The sequence below is a fragment of the Rousettus aegyptiacus genome, unplaced genomic scaffold (genome assembly GCF_014176215.1).
Source record: "Rousettus aegyptiacus isolate mRouAeg1 unplaced genomic scaffold, mRouAeg1.p scaffold_m13_p_1, whole genome shotgun sequence".
NCBI classification, from domain to species: Eukaryota; Metazoa; Chordata; class Mammalia; order Chiroptera; family Pteropodidae; genus Rousettus; species Rousettus aegyptiacus.
The window spans coordinates 35,039,823-35,066,473 of record NW_023416284.1 but is presented as its reverse complement, the minus strand read 5'-3'; the positions used below and the strand labels follow the sequence as shown (position 1 = coordinate 35,066,473).

The 26,651-nt window shown below is 41.5% G+C and overlaps 2 protein-coding genes across 9 annotated transcripts; one reads left to right on the top strand and one right to left on the bottom strand.

The window, feature by feature from the left end:
• Positions 1 to 1,520: 1,520 nt before the first annotated feature.
• CZIB (CXXC motif containing zinc binding protein) lies at positions 1,521 to 7,230 on the top strand. 5 transcript variants are annotated; one of them, XM_016120437.2, is made up of 8 exons: positions 1,521 to 1,632; positions 1,848 to 1,931; positions 3,107 to 3,163; positions 3,533 to 3,614; positions 3,826 to 3,857; positions 5,242 to 5,319; positions 6,027 to 6,092; positions 6,988 to 7,230. In XM_016120437.2, the coding sequence occupies exons 1-8, from the start codon at positions 1,627 to 1,629 to the stop codon at positions 7,063 to 7,065; spliced, it is 483 nt and encodes a 160-aa protein (XP_015975923.1). In that variant the 5' UTR covers positions 1,521 to 1,626; the 3' UTR covers positions 7,066 to 7,230. The 5 variants fall into 5 exon arrangements, with proteins under 5 accessions (XP_015975923.1, XP_015975924.1, XP_015975925.1 ...); XM_016120438.2 differs by lacking the exon at positions 6,027 to 6,092; XM_016120439.2 differs by lacking the exon at positions 1,848 to 1,931 and having other exon boundaries at positions 1,531 to 1,632.
• On the bottom strand, positions 5,242 to 26,290 carry CPT2 (carnitine palmitoyltransferase 2). Of its 4 annotated transcripts, XR_001593918.2 has the most exons (7): positions 26,026 to 26,290; positions 18,461 to 18,541; positions 16,834 to 16,940; positions 12,165 to 13,469; positions 10,981 to 11,173; positions 9,718 to 9,863; positions 5,242 to 5,348 (listed from the first exon to the last, which is right to left on the bottom strand). XR_001593918.2 is itself a non-coding variant. In XM_016120436.2 (6 exons), the coding sequence occupies exons 1-6, from the start codon at positions 26,175 to 26,177 to the stop codon at positions 9,818 to 9,820; spliced, it is 1,884 nt and encodes a 627-aa protein (XP_015975922.2). In that variant the 5' UTR covers positions 26,178 to 26,290; the 3' UTR covers positions 8,314 to 9,817. The 4 variants fall into 4 exon arrangements, 3 of the variants coding, with proteins under 3 accessions (XP_015975922.2, XP_015975920.2, XP_015975921.2); XM_016120436.2 differs by lacking the exon at positions 5,242 to 5,348 and having other exon boundaries at positions 8,314 to 9,863; XM_016120434.2 differs by lacking the exon at positions 5,242 to 5,348 and having other exon boundaries at positions 8,314 to 11,173.
• Between the last annotated feature and the right edge of the window lie 361 nt (positions 26,291 to 26,651).

The following is a 26,651-nucleotide window of genomic DNA, read 5'->3' as shown; positions in this document are numbered from 1 at the left end:
TACTTTTTAATTTTTTGGTGTAAAATAGTATTGTAGTTGGGTTTTTAGCTCCACCTTTATTATAGAGATGTAATAGAGGTCAGGTTTTTAAAAATCATCTTTGCTAGATACATCTGTAGCTATTTCAGTATGGAAGAACATACTTTGATTTATTGTACTCTAAGGGGCAAAACGCCTGGTCTTAGAAGTTTCCCAATACATTTTGGGGGGGGGCATTGAATCTTTATTTATTTTTATTATGGCGACATTAGTTAACAAAATCAAGTAAGTTTCAAGTGTACAGTTAAACAGTAAGGTATATGTATATTGCATTGTGTTTTCATCACCCTTAGGTTTTCCAAAACATAAAATCAGAATCCCAACAGCCATTAAGAACTGCGACCTAGTGGGTACAGATAGTGTGGGAATTTGTTAAGCAGGTATATCAGTAGGAACTTTTTACCTTGTGTTAAATTGCATGGCTTCCTTAGGCAAAGTGCTGGTTGAACAGATTGCACACTGAAAGGAAGTGGGCTGTAATAAGTGTTATTTAACTGAGGGAAAGTAATTGAAGTAAGTTCACGTCCCTCAAGACAAGCTAACTTGGAACAAGGTCCCAAGTCTTCTGACTCCTAAGTCAGTGCCGCCGCCCCACCCCCACCCCCACCCCGCCCGCCCACATACCCCCTGCTCTGCCTCCTTCAAAGATACCAGGGCATGAGGTTAGATGCAGATCTGGGACCCAAGATGTCAGGGTTCCTGTCTCCAGTGCACTTTTCCATAGAAGGCTACTTGAGGCAACGAGGCAAGTTGGTGGTAGATATCAAAATTAGTCGCTCAAAATTTTAAAGAAATGACATTGATGAGCTCAGGAGCCTATAGACTTGAACGGGCTCTTTCTTGTAACGCTCACAGTGCCTGTATGGTCTCAGATGTACCCTGGACAAGGGGGCAGGTCAAACAAGGTTCCCTAAATGTATAAGGATAAACCAGATGGAAGCCCAGAGAAGAGCCAGCGAAAGGGGAGTGTCCAGTCTTGGGGACCGCAATGAGGACAAGCGCAGGGGCCAACCCCTCTGAAAGCGGGACTCGAGAGAAAAGAGCAGTTCAGAGGAAAAAGCCTCACCCCGCAAATCTGCGAAACTGGCCCTGGGCAGGGAGAACCGACGTTATCTAAGCCTGGAGGGTGAGGTTGGGGTGGAAAGGCAGAGTATTGAAGAACCAGGGGAGAGATCCGAGGGCGTTAAGAAATTTGCCGCGGTATCCTTCAAAATAGCTTAGTGCTGGCACGACATCCGAGCTCAATAAAGATCTGGAATTCCTGATCGCTGGAGGCAGGCGTCTACGGGTCGTGGCAGGCTAACTGCAGACCCACGTTACTTCCACCGTGTGTTCACCACACACACACACACACACACACACACACACACACACACACACTCACTCACTCACTCACTCACTCACTCACTCACACACTCACTCACTCACTCACTCACTCACTCCAGAAAAGCGCGCGCAGAGACCCGTCCCGGAGCCCCGCCCGACGCAAGCCGCAGGCCCGCACCGAGGGTGCGCAGGCGGCGCCCGCCGTTTACGACTGGCCGGAAAGTAGCGACCGCAGGAAGCGCCGTGCTGAGCCAGGCCACTATGGGGGTGAGGCGGCGGCAAATCGCCCACTGGGGCAGGGACGGGGCGGTGGCGAGGATACGGGAAGCGGAGGCTCGCTCCGGGAAAGAAAGAGGGGAGTGGGCTTGTGCTGAGAAAGAGCGGAGAGACAGGGCTCCTGCTGGGAGGGGCCGGCCTGGGGCTAGGCCGTGGGGCTGCGCAGGCGCGGTTGATGCGGTCGCTCTGGCCCTCCCTCTCCTCAGAAAATCGCGCTGCAGCTCAAAGCCACGCTGGAGAACGTCACTAACCTCCGGCCTGTGGGGGAGGACTTCCGGTGGTACCTGAAGGTGCGGCTGGAGGGGCGGGGCCCTGGACGGGGAGAAGGGAGGAGCTTCGAGAGGCTGTAGGCTCTTCGAAGTTATGGATGGGATCGCGCCCTGGAAGGGATCGGGCCACTTGGGCCGCACCTACAGGGCCCGGTCCGGGAAAAGATTCCCCAACTTGATCTCATGTTAAACTGGGGCCTTATCTCCAGTAAGATGGGAAATGTTTAACCATTAAGTGTCCTTTTTCTTTTTCTGGATAGAATTTTATGTTTGATTTTTAAAGGTTATTGGTTAATCCTTAATTGGCAGTGTCTTGAAATTCCCTTTGTCATTTTTTTCTTCGTTAAATATTTCATGGTATGTAAACAAGTGCTGAACGAAAGGCTACTTTAAGGGATATTGTGAATTATTTAGCAGGAATAATTTTACCTTCTATTTTATTTGTTGATGAGATTTTATCGTGAAGTCGTTTAATTTTGAGCATGGTTCCACCCTTACTTCCCCACTCAGTACTGGTAAATCTGGTACCCTAGATTTACCAGTACTGATCTCCAGAGGTCCCCTTCTTACACTAGCAATTTGAGGTATGATCTCCAGAGGTCCCCTTCTTACTCTAGTAATTTGAGGCCTTTCACTCTCCCAGATCCCAGAGCTTGTGCTCTGTTTTCCTCCTACTCTAAATCCCAGCATTATTCAGTACCTGACAAAAGCCTTATCTCTTTCAAGGAAGCCTTCTGACTACCTTTATTTCCATATATTTTGAAGCCCAAGTGTCAGGGCTTATTTCAGGAATTGATTTTCTTTGGTTTCAAAAAGTACAATCTAGTGAAGGAGAGAGAAATAGATTAACAACATAATGATATATACTTGTACTAGGGACCTACAAGGGCCTGTAGGAACACAGAGGGACTCAGCAGAGTGGGTGGAGGTTCTTTTGAGGCCATTTCTGTACCCTGAGCCTTGAATCCCTAGCTAGACTGGGCACTTCTTAAAGGAGGGTGGGGAACGCCGACACCAGAAACAGTTTGACCTGTTCTTTGCCCAGAGATAAGTCTGATTATGTTCTGGTTGGCCTTGTTGTAAAGATGAAGTGAAATTGCTGACAGGAAGGTAGGTGATGAGTCTGCCTTCTTACCCTACCTGCCGTGACTGCCCAACTGACTTTACTACTTTACTAATACTCTTTTCCTCCCAAGATGAAGTGTGGCAGCTGCGGCGAGATTTCAGAGAAGTGGCAATACATTCGGCAGATGGTAACTACTTCCCCCACCACCATACTCACACATAAACACATGCACATCTCTGGGTAGGGATTTGGGGATCAGGGGACCCTAATTTCTCCAGTTTTTGGACCTTTCTTTTTGTGGTTTGAAAGGGCAGACATTAGTGTGATCAACACTGGGAACAAAGGGCAGCTTTGAAGTTCGAAGCAGAGTTCAAAAGCAAGGAGAGGTCCTTTCCTCAGTCTCAAGAAGCCTCCTTAGGATTCTTGTCCTCGGAGGTCAATCACCCTCTCTGTGTCTTGGTCACTTCAGTTGAATAATAAGTGGTGGGACTGTATCTCTTCAGTACCCTACATCTAATTGAGAATGTGACTAGAGGTTCTGTTTACTCCTTCCTAGGACAGTGTGGCACTGAAGGGAGGCCGTGGTAGTGCCTCCATGGTCCAGAAGTGCAAGCTGTGCGCGAGGGAAAACTCCATTGGTAGGTCAGGCCATGAATACTGAGCTCTGCCGGCTAGCTCCCAGCTTCCTTGTACCAAATCAAAAGCAAGCTCATGTTACCTATGGGTTGACCCATGCCTGAAGCAACCAAGTTTCTGCAGCAGACTCTTTCCTAGAGCCACTTCTAGGTATCTGGGGGTGGGGCCAAGGTGTGGACTGAAGTCAATTTTGTTTTCTGTTTTATGTTTCAGATATTTTGAGCAGCACTATCAAATCTTACAATGTAAGTTGCCAGCCATAGTGGCAGGCATGGTGGGATTAAATCTAAGTTGGGAGCTAGGAGGCCAGGGTTCTAGAGTTATATCTGCCCCAGAGCGACCAGCCATAGGACATCCATTCATGTTCTTATTTGTTTACTTATTCACTAACTCAGTCTAGCAGTTATTTATTCACCATACACTGACTACTTGGTAGGGACAAGATTCATAACAGATTACTGCAGTGTTTTTGTATTTTTTTATTAAATGCTTGGCTGTTGGAGCTTGGGGGACCTCTGACTCAGCTCAGCTACTCAGTTTCCATTCCTGGATGCACTTGCTTTATCTATATCTTAAAGAGACTAGAGAGCCTTCTCTGAAACCAAAAGTGGTAGAGTCCTTTGAATGGTGCATCCCAATCTTGATATTGTCCATGTCACAAGGTAGTTATACATTACTGTATAACGGGTTAGTTCAAGGACGAAGGAGGATATGTGTACTTTGGATCTGTTTGTTTAAAGAAGGGCAGTTAACTTGTATTCATTTATTCCTTATTTGATATTTTTGAAAAATGTCTAATTTATGCCACATTCTCAGCTTCATTCTGAATTAAAGAGAGAAATCAAATGAGAACTTGCCCTCAATTAAATCATAATCTAGTGGAAGACAGACTAGCAAACAAAAAACAAATCGGGGCCAACAAAGAAGTGCCCCATCAGTGCCAGGTACATGGTCGGTGTGCAGGAAATGGTTTTATATTTAATGACAGAATGAGAATGAATGTGTGGGTGTGATGCTTGGGATCTGTGAGCCCATGTGTCAGGTAGACATGAATTTCCTGGTTATATTTCCCCCTCAGAGGTGCCCCCTCTGCAAGCAAATGCCATTTGAAAAGCTTTAAGTCAGCCCCCTACCTTCACAGCATGGCAGATGGTTAGCTATAAGGTGCAGCTAAGTATACTGGGACTGTTTGGATGATCTGGAGACTCTGTAGCTTAACATTCTTGTTCATATTTTTGATGTTTATAATGTTATCTATCATTTATTGAGCATAGTGTTGAGTTCTCTGCTGGGCATCTTACACATATTTCAAATTCTCACAGTAAATAGTGGTTTACTCAGCTCCATTTGACAGTTTCAGGCCCAGAGGGGAAGAGAGCCAGAGCTCTGCCTCACATCTAGACAGGCTGACCCCAGAGTCCACACTCTTTGTTCTGCAGCATCCGTGTCCAAGGTCTCAGGGGAAGCAGGCACCCAAGGCAGGCTTCTTCCAGAAGGGGACGAGTTGCTCCTGAGTCCCATTCTGGATTCACAGGGGCAGTCAGGACCTACTTGGCAGGAAGGGGAGGGGCCATGGGGTCATCCTGAAGGCACAGTTGTGCTTATGTCCTCAATACACTTCCTTTCTAGGCTGAAGACAATGAGAAGTTCAAGACGATAGTAGAATTTGAGTGCCGGGGCCTTGAACCGGTTGATTTCCAGCCACAGGTATGTTTGTCTTCCTAGGGAACCTGTATCTTTGGGGAGAATATATAGAAAGTGACAGCAGAACTTTGCTTTCTACAGAGATCATGGCCTATGAATTATCTTTTCTAAGAATAATAATAATTATTGTTTATTAAATGCCTACTATGTGTTGGACACTCTACTGGTCACTTTTACATGTTACCTTATTTAATCCTTACAGTGACACTATGAAGTTATTCATCCTATTTTTCAGATAAGAAAGAACTTAAGAGATTTTGCCCAGGTTTAGTAAGCAGTGGAACTGTAATTTGAACTCAGACCTATCTGACTTGAGCTAATGCTCATCCCACTTTATTGGTGCAGCATTTTCACCTCACAATAAGTCTGTGAGGTAGGCAGAAAAGATAGCATTGTCTTCCATGTTTCATAAGTAAGAAAACTAAGGTCCAAAGAGGGGAGCAACATGCCCAGGGTCTTTCAGATAGTCAGGGTTAGTGGAAGAGTTTACCCCGTAACTCCTGACTCTTTTGATCCAGGGTTCTAATTGAGGACCACTCTAGTCCCAGGACAACTGCCAGGCCCTGGAAGCTCAATAGTTATTCTAGAACAGCTACCCGTACTGCATCTCTGTCCTCCCTTCCTAAAGGTGTGAGAAAAGCTAGTTCCCTGGCCAGCCTTCACATTCTCCCTTTTCCTCAGACTAACTGCTGCCTTCCTGTCACCTGTAGGCCGGTTTCACTGCTGAGGGTGTGGAATCAGGGACTCTCTTCAGTGACATTAATCTACAGGAGAAGGTGCAGATGGGACTTGGGGGGCCTTGCAGGGTGCTATAGGGTACCTAGTAGAAATTACCTTTAAGGTGAACAAGGCTCATTAATGGAAAGCTGACTCTATATCTTAGTGCTTTTTTATTGGTGATTTTGGTGTTTAAGATGGCCCCATGTATAGTATTGAAGTGCTATCTGGTATTCTACATGCAAGATGGTTGGGATGTACCTGCTGAAGAAAGCATGTTACATAAGCTTTGTTCAGGCATGGGTTATAGTGCTATTGGCTGTGGGTTCAATTTTAATTAGTCAATAAGGTCATGTATTGATTGGTTGGAGAAAATGTTGTGGTCTGATGCTCCCAGGTACCTAGCGCTGATTTTCCCTGGAAGCAGTAGTTCAGTATTCACTAATTCAGTGTTTGTGGTGACTGTAGAACCTACCACGAATACCTATCACAAATAACAAGAATCAACTGTATTACTGGCTATGTTACTCCCTTGCAGATAAGGAAGTATTGTGTTCATGCCTCAGAGGAAGGACAAAAACTTCATTCAGTTTTCATTAACACCTAATAATAGTAACTGAAATTTATTGCGCTCTTCTATGTGTCTGGCAGTATGCTAAGTACTTTCACATGTCACCTCATTTGATTCTTTGAACATTCATCATGAAGTCTATTGTTGCCCCATTTTTGAAAAATAATAGACAGCACTAAGGATCAGAATGGTTAAGCAACTTACCCCAAATCACAAAGCTAGAAGAGCTGGAGTTCAGATCTGAGTAGTCTGGCTCTGTTCTGGGTCATATATGTTCATGAATATCTGAGTAAAAGCCTGAACTGGGCCTTTTAAGTCCCAGTTCTCCACTCCACACTGTCCCAGGCTACCTCATGAGGCTAACACTGCCATTTTTTTCACAGGATTGGACCGACTATGATGAAAAGGCTCAGGAGTCTGTGGGGATCTATGAGGTCACCCACCAGTTTGTAAAGTGCTGAACCCTCTTCCTGCACACTTGCTTCAAAGAACTGAGAAGGGACAACACGTTCCAAGCGACAGCCCACTGAGGCTCATTCCCTTGTTCCTTGTTCCCTCACAGTCTGCATGCTAATCTCTGTTACAGCTTCCCAAGCCCCACCAATAAAGCCTCTGTTTGTGCTGTACTCGTGCATTAAGGTAGCAGCCACTCTCTCCACAAATACGAATTCATGTTGGAGGTCTTACTGCTTCCTGACAGCTGATCAACAGCTTCCCACAGTATGTAGTCTTATATCTGATCCAATTTGCAAAATATGCGGGAGCACACGGCTTTGAAGGGCTGTCCAGCTCTTGGGGAGTCAAAGCCAATGATACAAAGTACAGCTGAGCCTCTGGAATGATGCCATGAGCCCAGCAGTCCTGAGCCAAAACACTGCATTGATCAGTTTGGCTTTCAAGTGAACACAGTTATCTCTGTTAGCTGGTGTCACTTTATATTCCGGGGCCAGAAGGAACTGTAGAGGTCAGCAATCTAGTCCTACCATGAATCTGCTCTATAAAATTCTGCCCAAGTGGTCATTAGGTCTCTGCTCACTTGCTGTGATGGGGATAGTCTCCTCCCATCAGGAAAGTGAGTATGAAAGTTCTTATGTTCAGTCAGTCTCCATGCTACATGTGGTTCCTGCTGGTCCTGGTTTGTACCCTTTGTGGTCACACTTTGTCTTTTGCGCCCAGGCAGCTCTGTGGAGATGTGAAGACAACAGTCATGGGCCTGGTTTCCTGGGTCTGAAGATGCCCTACACAGTGGACTGAGTTGTTCAGTGCATGGTTATTAGGTCACGAGGGCATGCTCATGCCTTCACACTGAGTCCATTTGGAAAACCTGTTGTGAGAGACCTTATTTCTCCAATGTTCTGCTGGAGCCTGGAATTTATTGAAAGTAAAAATATCCTCATTTTCTGAATGACCCACTGGGAAAGGGTGTGGTTTTGGGGCACTAAGGAGGAGATCCTCTGATTTCAGGTAAAGGTGGCTATGTCCAGGGGTGGTGAAGAAGTACCTTCTTTGTCCCCTCTCTCAAGTCCAGCATTTATATTGTTCTTTTTCTAGGTCTCCTGTGTTCCTGGCCCCTGGGCCTGCTTTTTTCTGCACTTGACAAAACAAGGCTTCTTCCCCCTCCCTCCCTCAGCCAGCAGGTCCATCAGCCCCCTATCCCACTGGGTCCAGTCTACTGCCTAGCCTGAAAGCAAGTAAATGGAAGCACTGGGTAAGCAGCCTTTCTGGTTTTTATTCTATACTAGCCAGTGTGTATGAAGCTCAAAGACAAACATTAAAAATATCTCAAGGTTTGTTTATATTTTAAATTCTCACCTTTTAGGAGGTAGAGGAACCCAAACAATCAGTAGATGCAGAAAATGTATTCAGTAAAATTCAATACCCATTTAACAGCAAAATCACCATAGAAACTTAGCAAAAAAAAATTAGGACTAGAACTACCTTCACCTCATAAAGGATATCTACATGAGGTGTTTGAAGTATTCCATTCAAGATGAGGGTGAAATGAGGTCCATCACTGCTATTCATTGTGCTCAAGGGCTGACCAGTGTAAGATAATATGAACAGATTGAAAAGGGAAAAACTCATTTTTCGGATTATATTTTTCTACTTAGAAAATCTAAAAGCATTAACAAATGCTAAATTTGAGATTAACATACAGAAATCAAATGCATTCAGTATACTGGCAACATGCAAAATATAATTCAAGAAAGTGCCATTTAAAATAGCAACAAAAATATACTCCAGGAAGTAGCCAGGGATTAAATCTATCAAAGAGGCTCATGCTCTTGATAGAGAAAATTATTAAACTACTGAAAGGTGTTAAAGCCTAATTAAATACAAACCTATACTACTAGTAATGGATAGGAAGGCTTGATATTATAAAGATGATCATTTTCAACAAATTAATAAAATTTTTTACAAGAACTTGATTCTGAAATTTGTATGATGACACAGATGAGAGACTTTGTCTACCACATACTGTGATGTATTCATAAAGCAGTGACAATTAAGCCAGCATGGTTTTGGCACTGATACAGATAGACCAATGGAACAATAAACAAACAGACCCATGTATGTATGAAAATTGGTTACTGACAGGTGGTATTACAGATAAGTGGGGAAATTATTAACTTGACAAATGGTGCTGGGCAGTTGTTGAACTTTGAGCAGTAAAAGTGGGACCATACCTTACTCCACATACAAACCTATTCCAGGGTTAGTTATCTTGAGTGCCTGGTATAGCAATGTGTTGGGGTAGAAGAACCTTGGGCTCACTGTCTTGCTCACTGTAAACCCCTGAGCAAGTACTTTCCTCTTAGGACCCTATTTTCTTCATCTAAAACTGAAGGCGCTTTAGTTCTGACATGTTACTCAGTGAGATTAGAATGGTGGTGGCATGTCTGAGGCCTGCTCCTCATCACTAAGAAACTTCCCTGCCCCACCCTCCAGGACAACAGTCTCCTGTTCAAGTAGTAGTAGAAGTGAGAGCTACTAGAATTGGGGATAGTAAAAGATGAGAGTGGGTGAGCATGCTCTACTTATATCGTTACAGCTAATCTTCATTACATCACCACGTTCTAGGAATTATCTTCATTATACAAAGAACAACTCACCTTTGGTCAGTTGAGGATATGATGGACTTGGGAGTTAGCTATTCCTGAACATGGTTCATGAATGACAGCAACATTGTGTTTTTACATACAATGGCAGCCATCAAATGTCTCTTTGATCAAACCATAGAATGCAAAGGACCTGGTACCTGTTGGATATTCATTAAATAATTACTGAGTGAAGGATGGGTGAAGTCAGCTAAGAAGATATGCAGGCACGTTTATATGAATTGTATGAAGATTAAGTGAGAAAATGCACTGGAAATGCTTGACAGCTAGCTCATACCAAAATTCAAATCCCAGTTGTCCAGAAACTCACTGGGCAAGCCCCTGGGTAAATGCAGGTAAAATTAAAAGTCTTTCCTTTTCAAAAAACAGAACAGAATACCCTTTCATGTTACAGCAGTGTTCTAACAGTAAACTTAAAAAATTCAGTTCACATCACTCAGTGGAGATGCTTCAAATGCAAAATGTAGTGATCACTGCTACATTAGGCCATAATTAGCACATAAGCTTTCAACTGGTTAAAAACACACCAATTATAAATCTTCATTTGGCTTGAAGAGCAGTAAAATGGCATTCCCTAAATTCACAGAAATAACCTTTATTGCAGCAGGATTATTAGAATCAGACATGAAAAATAAAGAGCATTTTCAAAGAGAAGATGTCCCAGGAGAGAGAGCCAAGTTTATAGGAAGGATGAAAGTGCTTCCCACCATCACCAGAAATGTTAGGAAGGCCATAGGAACTTACTGTTACCTGAACTTATTGAACTTACTGTTGGAAATGTCTTTGTGGGGATTAGGAAATTAGGTTAAAAAATAAACTCAGAGGAACCATGTATCTCCAAGCAACAATTTCTGCTTCAACAATAAATACACCTGAGTGAGTTTTTCAAATCCTACCTCCTAATCAAATGCTCTTAAAAAAGAAATCTCACATATATTTCATTGTGATCTAGTCCCACTTGTAAATTACATGTTTAGCTTTAAAAACCATGATTTTAAAGTTCAAGCTTTACAACACTGGCTGATTAGTTTCATTAGTTACAGAGTAGCACCTATTGGCTACATAAGCCTCAATTTTCAAGGCAATGAAGCAATGGAGGTTTTTAACCTGTGCAGAGGCTAAATTTTGATGGGTTTGCCTTCTATGGCATCAAACATGTCTTCTAAGGCCTTCTCCACACATTGGAGAAACTCCCGGGCATTGCGGCCTGGGTAGGAGGAGATGTTGCAGCCTATCCAGTTATCATGAACAGCATACCCAATGCCAAAGCCATCAGGAACCACAGGGGCAAAGCCGCCGATGTTCACTGCTGGGCTGACCAGTGTGCTCGTGGACAGGATGTTGTGGTTTATCTGTCCATATGCAGGGTCCAGGTATAGTTCAGGCAGGGCAATCCCTTTGGCTGCTGCCAGGTACCGCAGAGCAAATAAGTGACGGTCAAAGCCCTGGCCTGTCAGAGACAAAACGAAAAGCCAGAGTCTCAGAATCTCAGAACTGAAAGGGACCTTAGTAAGCCTCCCCGCCCCACCCTCCCCATGTGTTAGTCCCCATCACAGCATCTTTGAACATGGAAGAAAGCTCTACCTCTGCATGCGCATCTCCATCTCACTCACCTCAGGAGTTCATTCTAGAATAGTTCTTTAAGAAAAAATTGTCAATGGCTAAACTAAAAATGAGCCTAAAGTGAAAGCATGATTTTAAAAAGTCTGAAACTAAATGTTAATCAATCGGAAAAGTATGTGAAGAGATAATGGACTCAAAAACTAAGATAACATCTAAAGTCCAGGTCAGGTGTAAAAGACAATATTGAGTCAGTGGAACAAAATGGAAAGGGTTCTATCTCAACTTTACTGCTACTTTACTATGTAACTCTGGGCCAGTGGTTTCAGTTGCCTAGCTATAAAATGGGGAAGGATGAGACCAGAATGTCCTGGAGGTCTCTTTCAGTTTCAGGACTTTGGGCTACATGAAAGGATTGGACTATGTGATCCTCCAGGTTCCTTCCAGGTCTCAAATTTTACCACAAAAAGGCAAAGAAGGATGACACTTAGATTTGAAAAGAGCTTCTGAGCTGCCTTATTTACAGGGAGCCAACACACTGTACCAGACATGAAGCAAGAGGGGCTATGGGCTTAGTGATCCTAAATTGTCAAAACTGAGACTGATGACCAAAACACTCATGTGTCACAACTGAAAGTGACCTTAAATGAGGATGAAGTTAGATGCATTTCTCCATCCCTGCTCAGGAGGTAAGAACATTCTTATCCCTAGTGGCTTGTCTGGCCATTCAGACTATTAGGTAGAAAAAAAATAAGGAAGTTGGCAGATGGATTAAAACTAGTGAAGGGGTGGAAATCAGATGCACAGTGGAATATTACTGAGGCTTACCCTTGTGCTGAGGGCAATGTGACCCAAAGGCATGTTCCCCACCCCCATCTCACCCATTGCTGCTTCTTTGGTCAGCTGGCCATGGTATTTGGAACACTCAGCCATCATCTGCTGAAGCTCTTTGGCACTGTGCTTGGAGGGCTCCCTGACGAAGGCCTCGGAGCACCTCTTTGTGAAAATGGAGGCAGGGCGGATGGTCTCAGTGCGGCCGTGCTTGAATGCTGCAGTGCTACAGGACTCATAGGTGGCCACTGTCTGCCCATACTGCCGCAGAAAAGCCATTTGAAAGGCCAGCTGGGCCACTGAGTCAGGGCTCAGCTTCTCCTTCTTCAAGAATTCTTTGCCTCCTCTCTGAAACCTGATTAAGTCAATGGTGAGGGTTTTCGTGGTGGCATCAAACTTTTCCTTAGCAGCACTGATGCCAGCCTTTAAGGCATCATTCAGCTTGAAGCTGAGTTTCTGCACAGCAGCAGAAGAGTCAGCTCTGACAGGCTGGCTCTGTGGAGTGATGGCAGGGGCCTGAGTGCTGTCTTTAAACACTTCATTGAAAAACCTGAGCACTGCAACACCATCGCCCCAAGCATGCTCAAAGTGAACAGCGGCAGTGCCATCCTTGGCTATAATGAGGTTAAAGGATTTATCAAACCAGCGGTTTGTGCCATCACCATGCAGCATGTTGTGGGACAAGTGGACAAGGTCCTTAATGGGAAAGTCATCTAGGCAGAGACAGAACACAGCAGAGTCCACCTTCTTCAGGTTCTCCTCATTGCCATCACTCACGAGCTTCTGCCTGAGCTCTGCCCAGACATCTCGGTTCTCAGTGGCCAGATATGCCAGCGGAAACTCTGGGACAGGGCTATTGTCTGAGAGGATGTACTTCAGATGAGCCTGGATTTCAGAGGCACTCACAATGTTCCCATTTTCATCCAGAACATCAAAGACATAGAAATGTCCTTTTCTTAGGACCAAAAGGTGTCTGGCCTTATCATCAGTGAAGAGTTCATCCCGACCGGGTCTGGGTAAACGAGTTGAATTGAATAGGCGAAAATACTGAGACATATCCAAGGGATATGCATTGACCAAGTAGGCACCATACCACGACAGAGAGGAAGGCACAAAGCGTATGAGTTTCTTGAAAGTATCGGTGTCACTTTTGGCAGGGTTCAAGTGAAACACTTCTGGCTCCAAAAGGCCTTCCCGGAGTGTCCTCAGAAACCGGATGGCAGAAACAGTCATGTTGGTCGCCCGGGTGAGCTGGTCATTATACTCAGACTTTGGGTCGGGGTTGAATGCAATAAATGGATTAAAGTTCAGGACAATGGAGTCTCGAGCAGATAAGTACATATCAAACCAGGGGCCTAAAATATAAAAATTAAAAAAAGAAGATAAAGTTAATACAGTCCCCAAAAATAAAATGAGACCAAAAAAAAAAAAGTATATGCAGAAGAAATGACATCGCCCTCCAGAGGGTAGAATTTCCTGATTTTTTGCTCTGCAATAATTCATGTTACATAATAGGATCATACAATATGTGGTCTTTTGCAACTGACTTCTATCACTAACAATAATGTTTTTGTAGTGCATCCATGTTATAGTATGTATCACTTCTTCATTTCTTTGTATTGCTGAAAAATGTTCCCTTTTATGGATATACCACATTTTGTTTATCTATTCATCAGCTGACGGGCATTTTGGGTGGTTTCCACTTTTTGGTTATTATGAATAATGCTGGTATGCACAAGTTTTGTGCAGATATATATATGTTTTCAGTTCTTTAGGGATATAATTAGAAGTGGAATTGCTAGGTTAAGTGGTAAGTCTATGTTTAACCTTTTGAGAAATTGCTAGGGTATCTTCCAAAGTAGCTGCACCATTACCAGCAGTATATGAGACTTCTAATTCCTCTACATCCTCAGCAACATTTGTCATTCTTATGATCTGTCTTTTTGACTGGAGCCATTCTAGTGCATAACCATCATTGTGGTTTTGATTTGCATTTCCTTAATGTTTATTAATTGTCTTTTCTTCCTCATTCTTTCATTTATGACTCTTAAAGGAATAAAATATAATACCCCACCTGCATTATTGCTCAAACGGAATAGTTGTTAATTCCCATGCCATCTCCTTAGGTTTCTCTTGTTTCATCTCCCTTCAAAGACAACATTCACACTTGACTATCTCCCTAGTATGAGGGAAAGTCTTCACCATCATTCTGTGTGTTATGTACATTTGAAAAGCAATTAGAAATAACTATCAGTGTATGCTTGAAAAGCAATTAGAAATAACTATCAGTGTATGCTTGAAAAGCAATTAGAAATAACTATCAGTGTATGCAGACCACTCAAACAAGTCCTCTGCATTTCTGTTGACGTTTTGCTTGTAAAAAAAAAAAAAAAATCTAGAAACAGTATTTTATATTTTATCAGAAAATGTGTTTTCAAGGGAAGTTCCTGCTAGGATTAGTAAGCATGAATGAATTCTACAAATAAGGACCTCTTCCATTAGAGGAAATAATTTCCAGATTTTGAAAAGCACTGGAGAAAAGATTAATGGATACATATTTATCTATTATTAATTTGTTGGTCCATCCATTCCATTTCATTCCTTGAGAATCAATGCTGTGCCAGGCCCTGGTCCAGAGGATATAAAGAGGGTAGGACATGGACTGTGATTTGGAAGAACTCTGGCAAAGGAGACAAACAGAATTAAAACATTAATGCAACGCACTAAAATGCCAAGAAAAAAGTACTAGGGGATGAAGGGATTAAAATATATTTGATTAAAAAAAAAAAAGTCATGAATTTATGCCTCTGATCCCTTCGGTAAAAGAATTTTAAAGAGACATAAACCAATAAGGCAAAGAGAATGAGAGAGGAGAGAGGAGAAAAGAGTGAATGTTAGAAGTTAAAAGCATTTAGGCAACTGGTAATGAGTAAAGCAGACTCAAGAAAGCCAGCCCTATGCTGACAGCAGATTTATACATCAGAACCCCCAAAGTGCTCAGGAATTGGCAGCCTAAATACATCTGGTTGAAAGACTATCTAATTAGACCCTCACTCCTACCCACCATATATCCTCCCCATTCCAACAGAAGACTTAAGTTTTATTCTCTGGAGAAAGTAAAACTGGGGGGCATAAATTACAGTTGAGATCTCAAGCCTTCTTCCCTATCCCACTCCTACAACACTAGCCACCAGGAAAATACCTTTTGTCAGTTTACTGGAAAAGCCTTTCCTGAAAGTCTAACCCACAGGCACTAACATTAGTGGTTTAGCCAGATCACATTACAGTGAAGCTGTGACTGACAAGCCCCATCTTCATCCACAGAGCTTCCAACAGCTTTTTAGTATCTCATTCATATCCAAGACAACAGAGGATTATGAAGCATCTGAAGCAGGACAGCAAAACAGTAAAAAAGCAACTTAGAGACAGACTATGAAAAAAGGTAAGAACTTTAAAAAAAATCCCAGATAAACTATTAAAGGACACAGAAAGCTAAAAATAAAGAAGTATAAAATAATCATTAACTTCAGAGAAAACAAAGTTTGTACAGGAAGGGAAAAACAATTCCAATGTGCTACACAACTCAGATAACAATAGCATTTACATGATCATAAGAGCGTAAACACTAAATCCTAAGCTAATCAAAATTACAAATAATTATACTGTGAAAATGAGGGGATAGGAAAAGTGCACATACATGCATATATGTGGTGATATAAGAGACTGCTAAATTCTAATTTTCCATAGTGAGATGTCACCAGATAATGACTAAAACTAAAAGAGTTAAAATGCATAATAGAAGTATATAATTTAGAGAATAAGGATATATATCAAAAGAATCAGATAGCAGCTGAAAGTGAGAGGTGGGAAATCAGGGGAGAGTCAGGAAATTGCTGTTTTTTTTCCTAATAAGCCTAATAGAACTATTTGATTCTTTAAACTAGGTGCATGTATAACCTTATAAAAAATATAAGCTAAAGTGCTATGGGTACAGAGGTGGAAGCAACCAACTTTAAATGGACAAGGAGAAGAACCAAAAGGTTTCATAGAAAATACATCCTACCTGGGTCTTTTTTTTTTTTTTTTATTGAGTATATAATTGGCATAAAACCTTATACTTATTTCAGGTGTATAATATAATGATTCCATATTTGTATATATTGTGATATTGTGAAATGATCACCACAACAAATCTAGATAACATCCATCAACACACATAGTTACAAAATTTACTTTTCTTATGGTAAGAATTTTTAAGATCTATACTCCTAGCAACTTGCAAACATACAATACAGCATTATTAACTATAGTCGCCACATTGTACATTACATCCCCATGACTTGTTTATGTCATAACTGAAAGTCTTTACCTTTTGACCCCCTTCACCCATTCCACAACCCCACCCCCTGCTTCTGGCAATCACCCTACCTGTGTCTTAAAGGAAGAATTTTCCAGGTAAAAATAGCAGTAGAAACATGGTTGAGAGAACAATGAGTTGTTCAGTTTTGTTGAACCATGAAGTATGTCAGGGAGAATGGTAAAAGATAAGGCTGGACAGGGCAGTTATGTCAGAGCATAAAGGACCTAGAATGATACACACAGGACATGGGACTTCAACCTGCATCCTTTACAGACAGAACCAAATTAGGTTCTATCTTGATCCTACCTACATTATGGTGGGCTCTAGGAAAAATTATTTCCACAGCCCCGCCTACCCACCTGAAATGTAGCTTGTATGTTTATTCTGCTTGTCTTGAGCAACCAGTTGTTCGTGCAGTTCTTTTCCAATCCCATTTTCAAAACTCTTGCAAAATTGTTCTGTTTTCCTGAAATGTTCAAGAAAAAACAGAATCAGATCATGGCAGAAAATACATGATTTTTAGATTCATGGCCAAAAACTCATACACAGAGTTTTGAGTCCCCAGTAGTATATCCCTAGAATCTGGTCTGAGACCAGAAGTACTTCTGATCAGAAGAACAGGAATCAATTTAAAATGGATAAATCTAGGATTTCTAAAAAAGGTTAAACTGGGAAGATCAATCAACATCTCATAAAACAATCTGTAATTTAAGAGGCAGGTTGGCATGAAGAAAAGGGCATAATCATTGGAGTCAAAAAGAGGTAAGTTTGAATTCTAGCTCTGTCACCTTCAAACTGTGTGCCCTTAGACAAGTCACTTGATCTGAGTCTCAGTTTCCTTATGTATAAAACAGAGGTAATATACCACTTCACAAGATTAAAAAACATTTATAACGTAAGGATTTAGAATAGTTTGAAATATAATACTTAATGACTTATAGCTATTAAATTATTACCAGATCAAGAGACGATTCAAGTGGCTAATAAGGAATATTTACAAGCAGAGGACTACATTATGAACAGTTCATCTGTTTTTCCATCACTGTCCAGTGAACAACTCTGTGATTCTAATGACAACGCCAGTTATCTGCACAAAAAAAAATTTCATTATGGAGAAAGAGTACTGTATTTTAGGATATAAGAGCTTAATGTAATCCACTTTTTGACAATATCCAGTATTATTTTCCAATTCCATGTTGTATTGATATCCTAGGACTGCCAAAACAAAGTATTACAAACCAGATGGCTTAAAACAAATTTGTTTTCTCACAGTTCTAGAGACTAGAAGTACAAAATCAAGGAGCTGACAGAACCATACTCTCTCTGAAGACTCTAAGGAAGAATCTATTCAATGCCTTTCTCTTAGCTTCTGGTGTTACCAGCTCTCCTCAGCATTCTTTGGCTTGTTGATGCACTCCAATCTCTGCCTCCATCATCACATGGCTGTCTCTGTGTCTCTTCTTCTTATAAGTACACAAGTCACATTGGATTAAGGACCCATCTTACACCAGTATAACCTCATTTTAACTAATTACATCTGTAACAACCTTATTTCTAAATAAGGTCACATACTGAGGTTCTGAAAAGGAGCAAGAATTTGGAGGGCACACTATCCAACCCAGTACACATGCTCACCAATCATACTTCTGGTCTTCCATATGCTCTTCTCAATGGACCTTGCTACCAAGAGACCATGCTTTCTGCAAATGACTAGTAGCAGCTAGCCTCCTAGGTACGCCTGCCAAGATATGGTTTAAATTTGGCATTCTGGCTTATAAACCATCACCTATTGAGTCTGGTTAGAGAGACTTGCTCAGCCCTTCTTGAGTGAAAATCTATTTCCTGAATTTGCAAATGTAGAAACTAAGTCCCAGGTTCCTGGAGATCCAATCAAATCACAGATACTTCCAGAAGCTCGGTCTACCACTACTTGTCAGCCTCTCTTAAACCACCCAATCATGGCCATTCAAGGTTCTCAGCATTTACCTGAACTGTCCATCATCTAGGAGAGGTTTCTGAGCACTGAGGTATCGCCTAATGGTATCTTCAAGTTTGGGAATAGGCAGCCTGAGGACAAAGCAAGGTCAATGTAAGAGTGACAATATGTAGAATAGGTTAATTAGCTTCACAACCCAAACTAGTAAAAGGATTACTAGATAATACCAAAAAACCAACAATGGGAAGCAACTGACAAATCAGAATTGATGGATTTACTAATGTATGTATCAATGGTAACTATTTAAGTAACAATAACCTTTTAATGTATTAATGATAAAGTTCATAAGCTAATTAGTTAATAATAATAGATTCAAAATGGGGAAGCAGACGCTGCCCCAAAGCCTTCCTGTTTCCTGGTCACAATTATAATACCTGTGCTAACCCTGTACTGTCACTGATTTTAATTCTACCCTTAGTTTCAACAACTGCATTTTTCTCCCCCTCCCCCAATTTTTTTTAAAAGTTCTATTTTTTAATCTTCTTGTGCATTTACAACAAAGATTCATACAAAAGTGAAACACAGGTCTATCTAAGGGCCACCCAAATATGAAGTCAACCACTGAGCCATGCCCAGCCATCAAGAGTCCTATAAGGAAGAACCAGATCTTCCTATGTGCTTATTTACTCATCATTCTCTACCAGTAGATTCCCAATGATGGCTATGGTGCTGAAGTTACTGGTCCGCAGTGAAATGAAAATGCATGGACAGTATGGTGAGGAATACTTTCTTTTGCATGTCAATAATTTTATCAAAAGATATATTCCCTAGTACCAAAACTTAAAAATAATTTAAATTACCTCTACCAACTCAAAATTAACACTGATACATTCAAAATATCTAAACATAGTAACCATTTGCAAAAAATGGAAAATTATCAATAAAATGTAGTTTAAAACCTTACCATAAGACATACTGTGGTTCTAATGTTTATTTTCAAAGCGTGTTTATCCAAACATGATGTAAAAAATAAATCTGAGTTATTTATAACCATTATGAACATAGGCTGCACTGCGTAACCATTCACAACACTTTTAACACTAGAGATCCCCTTACATTCATGGATATAAACAGAAAATCTCAAACACTACCTCAACTATCTCATAATGACAAAGTTATCCACCATTTTTCTCAAGACTTTATTTTGACACAGTAGGGACATTAACAAAAATTTACCTCTTTTAAACAAAATTCTAAATTAGAGGCATGGTAGTTTTATAAAAACAGTGCTTATTAAAAAGCTTCTGAAGTTGGTAACTCTAGCCTGAACTCAGTGAGGTAAAGCTAGTTTTCAGAGTAATGGTTTATATTATAGTTATTAATACAATATAAACTGAATTTTCTCAATGGAATTATACTGAAGCAGCATATATTCTGTATAAAAATTTTTATCATGCACACAAAAACACCTGTTTTCTATTTAAAAAATATTAAAGATAACTTAAGAAATATGCCACACTTACCAGGTCTATATCTTTGCCTTATATAAGACCCCTTCACTGTAAATGCCAAATAGCAATACAGACAATGGCCATGATTATAAAGTTACTGGTTCACAGTGAAATGAAAAAAACAGGAACAGGACAGTGAGCTTTTCATAAAGCTAAATTTGATTAATTTAGAAGTCTGTCCTTAATTCTGAGATTGCCTTTTTCTTTTTTTTCTTTTTTTGGATGGGGATGAGGGTCATTAAAGGTCCTTTCTTTTAAGAAATGTTATAACAATATTTTCCCCATAATTTTACTGATCTATGAAATTTAAAAGTTTAAGAACTACTGACATAGTAGAAAGAGAATGAGATTTAGAATCAGACCTAGGCTCTGCTGCTTGATTTCTAGTTATATGGTTATAGGTGGCAAATTGCTTGATGTTTCTCAGATTTTATTTCTAGTCTATGAAGTTAAAGAGAATTGCCTCACAGAGAGATATAAAATCCTGTCAAGTTTGAACTTCACCTAGCAGAAGTTTATTACTAACACATCTAGTACACAGAAAGGTTTAAGTTCACAGCCTTTGAACTCCCACAGATCTGGGTTTGCAGCCTGGACTCTGTCACTTACTATCCATGCAATCTTGGGCAAATTTCTTACCTCTCTGGCCCCTTTTTCTCCATTTGTTAAATAATAGCTCCTTGGGTTATTATGAGGATTAAATGAAATGTATTTGCATATATAAATTTATATATATATGTATATATATATATAACTTAGGAAGGTTATCTGACATACAGTAAGCATTAAACATACAGCACACATTGAATATAATTTATAGACATCCAGATCTCTCTCCATATCTATAGATAGCTCATTCTATCTCCTTTGCATTCCTGTTTCCTGCTTCCCTCTTATTTTGACACCTTCCACCTTAGGAACAAAGCCTACTACTTCCTTCCATCTGCTCAGCAACACTCAGTTTAGCCTCACATAGCTATTATTCTTCATGAGCCACTTCCACTATACCTTTTAGAACCCCCATTCTGTTCTGAATAAACTATCTTATACTCTATAACTTTTCCTCCAGTATTTCACCTACCTCCTCACCTCTCTTAAAATCTGACTATAGTCAGCCCTCTGTATCTGCGAGTTCTGCATCTGTGGATTCAATCAACCACAGAGTGAAAATATTCTGGCGGGGGGCAGGGGGGAATGTAACGTTGTTGCTGACATGTACCATGTAGTGAGGTCCAAGATGACTGTGTCTGTACTGAACACATATGGACTTTTTTTCTTGTCATTATTCCCTAAGCAACACAGTAAAACTACTTTCCATAACATTTACATTGTATTATAACATTTATATTGGTATTATAAGTAATCTAGAGACGATTTTAAAGTATATGTGAGGATATGCGTAGGGTATATGCAAATACTATGCTATTTCATGTAAGAGACTGAGCATCCATGGATTTTGGTATCTGTAAGGGGTCCTAAAACCAATCCCCTGAGGATAGCAAGGGATGATTGTATTTTGAAAATACGCTTGCTTTCAAATTTCTTTCCAAAGAAAGCCATTCCCCAATTTCTAGGAAGGACCAGCACCCTCCCTACCCCATTGTCTGCCATCAACATTAAACAAGTTTCTTTCCTCTCAAAGTCAATTGTACCTTCTCCCATCCTCATCTGATACTCATTCCAAGAGGTGGTGGGTTAGTGAACCAGCTCTCCGGTGGGTAGGGGATGGAGCCCTGATTTGTACCATTTATCAATTTCTGCAAATCTCCCATCAGGCCAATTTCAAGCTACTCACATGATGTCACTGAATGCAGAGCTGGGAAGAAATGCACAGAGTTGGCTCTCATGATTATGGTGATTTACACAGAGGGGAGCTCAATGTTCATTAGGATTCTTCCTCTGAAACCTCTTTTCTGACTTCCACTGGCCCACAGACCAGCACCAAAATAGGTAGTTAATAAATGTGTATCAAATGAATTACATGATTATTCCTTCCTTTAATCCCTTCCCCACTACCCATCTCAGGACCCTGCATTCTTCTTTATCACATTTAGTGGTACTTATATATTTATGTCTCTTTCCTCCATCAGACTGCAGGCTGTGAAACACTTAAAAGGATGAAGAAGATGGAGTTAGAAATTCTCTCCTCCCACCCTGTTGATTTTGACATCATCTTCTGAGTCTCTTTTCCCTTATTATATCCTCTTACCCTAAAAGTGCAGGTTTTCTCAAGACTGGGTCCTCTGGCCACTTCTGACTGTACATTTTGTAAGTAAGTGCAGCTGCTGTCCTAATGTCAACCTAGACTCTTGCACAGGCTCTTCCAAGCAGGTAGTAAGGGAGAAAATTGAATACATAAGGGAGTATGATCCTGCCAACTGTAGATTTATTCTTCTTTCGGGACAGTGTGGTATGCTGGAAAAGCATAAGCTTTGAAGCCAGACAAACAAACCTGAGTTCAAATTTTTAATAAGTCACTTTCAGAAGGTAGATGAGTGTTTACTGGGGGTGAGAGCAGAGTTGGGGAGTGGCCGCCACTGAGTACTGGTGAGTTACTACCTGCATTTCTGTGAGCAAGTCATCTAACCTAAAAATGGGAATGATATTACCTTTCTCTAAGGATTGTTAGAATTAAATACCAATATAAAGCACTTACTACAAAATCTGGCACATAGTAAGTACACAGTAGATATTTTCAAGTACTATAACTGCTTTAAACAAACATTTGTTGCATGTACAGGATCTACTAGAAGAAAACGTGTTGTGTGAGTGTGGAGGTGGGCGTGACAGTGCCGGGTGAGTAAAGGAAGCTTCACAGAGGAGGTGACAGAGTTGAAGATTACCAATTCAGAAGAATGAGGGAAAGATAGAGCCCAGAAACAAAACCCCGAAAACACAAGGCATATTCAAAAATTTTAGGGAGCTTATGGTGGGCTCAGCCCAAAGAATCACCATTTGGGCCCTAAGTTGTTAGAATTGAGTTAGGGTGTGTATATGTTTGGCAGTGGAGGAAGGAAGAACCCATTTTGTCTTTAAAAATATGTATCAGGCACCATTTTAGACATATAGTTGATCCACAGTAAATGTCAATGCTCTTTGTTTTTCTTTTAATCCCTAATCACTTTATATGATAACTGATGTTCAAGATATAATGGGCAGGTTCTCTAGTATTCAAATGGGAGGCAGGTGAGGTCAGAGTTACCAAGGTGTGGAGAATAATAGGTAAAAACAGTAATGTTCTGGGCCCCAAAGGCATGGATTGTCTTCACGTTCACGATGAATTTATCCCAATGATAACTATATTGTGTAAAAATACAAAAGGCTTTTTAGCTGTGGTCTTGCAGGAAGAATTATCTACTGAGTACTTACTGTGTGCAAGACTTTGTTCTAAGTGCTCTAATTCTAATAATTTAGAGTATTTAATTCTAATAATCCTGGGACAAAGGTAATATTACTAATCCCAATTTTTAGGTTAGATGACTTCCTCACAGCCACACAGCTAGTAAGAAGTGGAGCTGGATTGAAAATCAGATCTGTCCAATTCCTGTTTCATGATATTAACCACCATGAAATCCTGCTTTCCACTTATCACATTATATCTGAACTATCTGTTCATCTGTCAAATCCCTCTCCCCACCCCAACCGACCTGCTATATGGTAAACTCCTCACCATGACCGACTGGTCTCTAAATTCATATCAATAAATGCTTATCAAATTAATAATATGAATAAGTAGGTCAGGTTGATCTACCCTTTGTCTCCTCAGGATTTTCAATGTTATATTCTGAGGTTATGTGCATTGTATATAAACATACTTCTTAAAAATAGCACCTAAAGGAACTGTACACCTAAAAATGATTAAAACAGTAAGTTTTATGTTATGCATATCTGACCACACTAAAAAAGAACAAAGAATAAACATAATATCTAAAAACAAGCAAATGATAGTGCAAGGGTTTCTAGAAAAAAGTGAGTCCAACGTCACCCTGTCAATAGGCAGCAGTGATATGCTAGAAACAGGAATAGGGATGGAGGGAAATCCAGTTGGACCACCTGATACAAAGGAACTAGCCCCTCCCCTTGTTAACAATTAAGATAGTTCCCTATTTTTGGCATCTTATCTTACTCTATCCTCACAATAGCTCAATGAAGTTTATGTTCCATTCCTACCTTACAGGTAAGAAAGAACTATGGCTGAAAAAATTTAACCCAATTGCCTGAAATTATAGAGTATAAAACCCAGACTCTGAAATTAAGTTTTATCAGATTTCAAAGCCAGGGCTTTTCACCAAGTGTGACATCGAAATGAATGTCAAAAATAACACACTTTACCAGTCTAGAATTTCATAGAGATAAAAGGAATTTCATTTTATCTAACCTTCACTTAACAGCTGAGATAATGGAGGCCTGGGGGTTCAGGGGGTGGAGGTGGGAGTCCTTGTTTAAGGTTATACATGGGCAATGACTCAATACTATTTTTTGTGGCTTCAAATTCCTACAGAATTTTGTGCTGTAGATTGAAGGAAATGATCCTGAATATTCTTCCAAGCTTCCCAATTATAAAATGGAGACAATCCCTCTGATCTTAAACCTGGGTGGAGCCTAGGTCTGCCTGAAAGTCAAAAGCCATCTGCCAGCTGGAGTTGGCAAATGAAGACAGGTTCTGTCATTCCTCACCTTTCCCCCATATACCAGTTTAGCTCCTGCTTAGGCTATCAAGGAGGAGGCGTGTCCCAATCCCGCAGGCACAAAGGCTCTTTTTCTTCCTCTCGCCAAATTTAAACAATGGGATTGGGGTTAGATGATCATTTTAATTTGTTTTTGATGTCTGGACGCTATAATTTCTTAAGTATCTCCTTGGATGACCTTGTTGAGAGGGTGGGGGTGGGCAGTGATGACAATGGGTTAAGGGGTTCCTGGACGTGAAGAAAAACAGCAACCTAGTAATTGGGTTAATGTCTGTGATACAATCTTTGTTCTATTCTTGGGGTGGGGAGCACTGGCCTCCAGCCCCTAGACTGGGAGATCTTAGATGGCAGTTTGGAAAGAAAGGAAGTTAGAAGAATCTTCGACAGGAATTTGGAATGTGGCACCAGGAACTAACTGGTGTGCAGAGAAAGTAAAGTCTGGTTTTAGAGGGTAAAGGAATTTAGGAAAATTTCTACCATTGAAGGAGATGTGGCAGCTCAGATGAAGGCTGGGAATTTGAAGGCTGGAAGTTCAAAGGCTAGGAAAATTGCAAACCAAATTAAAGAAAACAGTGGGTGAGGGAAGGGGTAAAGATTTATTTAGACTTTTAATAGGGTAAGTAGAGTCTAGGTGAAGTGTTTTAGAAGGTTGGGGGGGTGGTCTATGGTGAGAAGGAATTGACAGAATTTGGGTGGGCTCTGGGTCTAATTTGAATAATAATTTCGGAGGGGTATTGAGGGTGTGTCTAGAAGTCAGTGAGGATGGGGTGAAGTTGCAGGGGGTAATGTATGTTAAGGAGGATATATTAGGGGGAGTGCTGAAGGTTTGGTACAGGTGAAAGGTTTCCAGGTAAAGACTGGACTTAAGAATGCTGAGGACTTGAGGGACGGTACGGTGAACACTTAAGTGTGCTTGGGAGACCGATGGGGGTGCTGAAAGCAGAGTAATGTTGGCATGGGGAGTGGGCTGACGGTTCTGAGTAATAAAAGTGAAGGTGTAGTGTTGGGAAAAGCTGAGGATGGATAACTCTTATGTATCAGGAATTCACTTGTCCGTACTCTAGGCAGGAATGTGAGGCAGTCATTAAAGTACTTCAGGGGACACCCTAGTTGGAGGGGTTGGAATGGCGTTGAAGATAGGCAGGTTGGATATTTTTCAGGGAAAAATGCGAGGGACATTTAGGTTATCCGGCTGGAAGTTGAGCCACTGGAGAGCTGGAGAATGTGAAAGAGCAATGGGTTGTTCTGAGGTTCCTATGCCAGTCACAGGATTTCGAGACGGCGGATACGGCATCGTACCAGGTAGCGGCATGGAGGCAGAAGCGGATACAGTAAAAGAGTCGTGAGTGACTGGAGTGAGGCTGGGGCCGATTCTGGGCTTGTGGTGGGCGGCGGGGACTGGGAGGCCGGGCTCACCTGGGCAGACTGTCCTGGAAGTGCATAGTGGGCACGACGCTGCGATGCAGGTACTGGCCCAGCTCAGAGCTGACGCTGAGAGGCCGACACGGGGCTCCTGGGCCAACGGCAGAGCCCCGGGACCAGGCGCGCAGCAGCAGACGGGCTACCATCGTCCCAACTGTGGCAGCAGAACGCGAAGGCTACAGAGTTCTGGCGCAGAGAGACAAGTCTCCGCCCTCAACTGCCCGGGACACAGCGGCAGGAACTCCTGCTCCGTTCGCACCCGCCCGCACAGCCACTTCCGGGTCGCAGGCCCCGCCCACGGAAGGGCCGCCCACAGGCCCAAGGCCCTGCGGCTAGGGCGGCCGGCTAACAAGCTTTGTTGGCGTCTCTTCTGCCCCTGGGGAGATCGTGAGCAAAATTTTAAACCTCTGTTCCTCATCTGAGAAAGAGATCATGATCGTTCAGCTTGCCTCCCACCATCCTGGATATAAAATGAGATAACTTGGTATGTACAGTGCCTGACGCAGTAGGCAGTAAATGGTGACGGTGGTTGTTAGCAGCCCGTGACATTTGCCCGACAGATGTCTGACATGATTAACACCTCGCAGCTGCCCTTAGACCTCACACGTATTAGAGAAAAG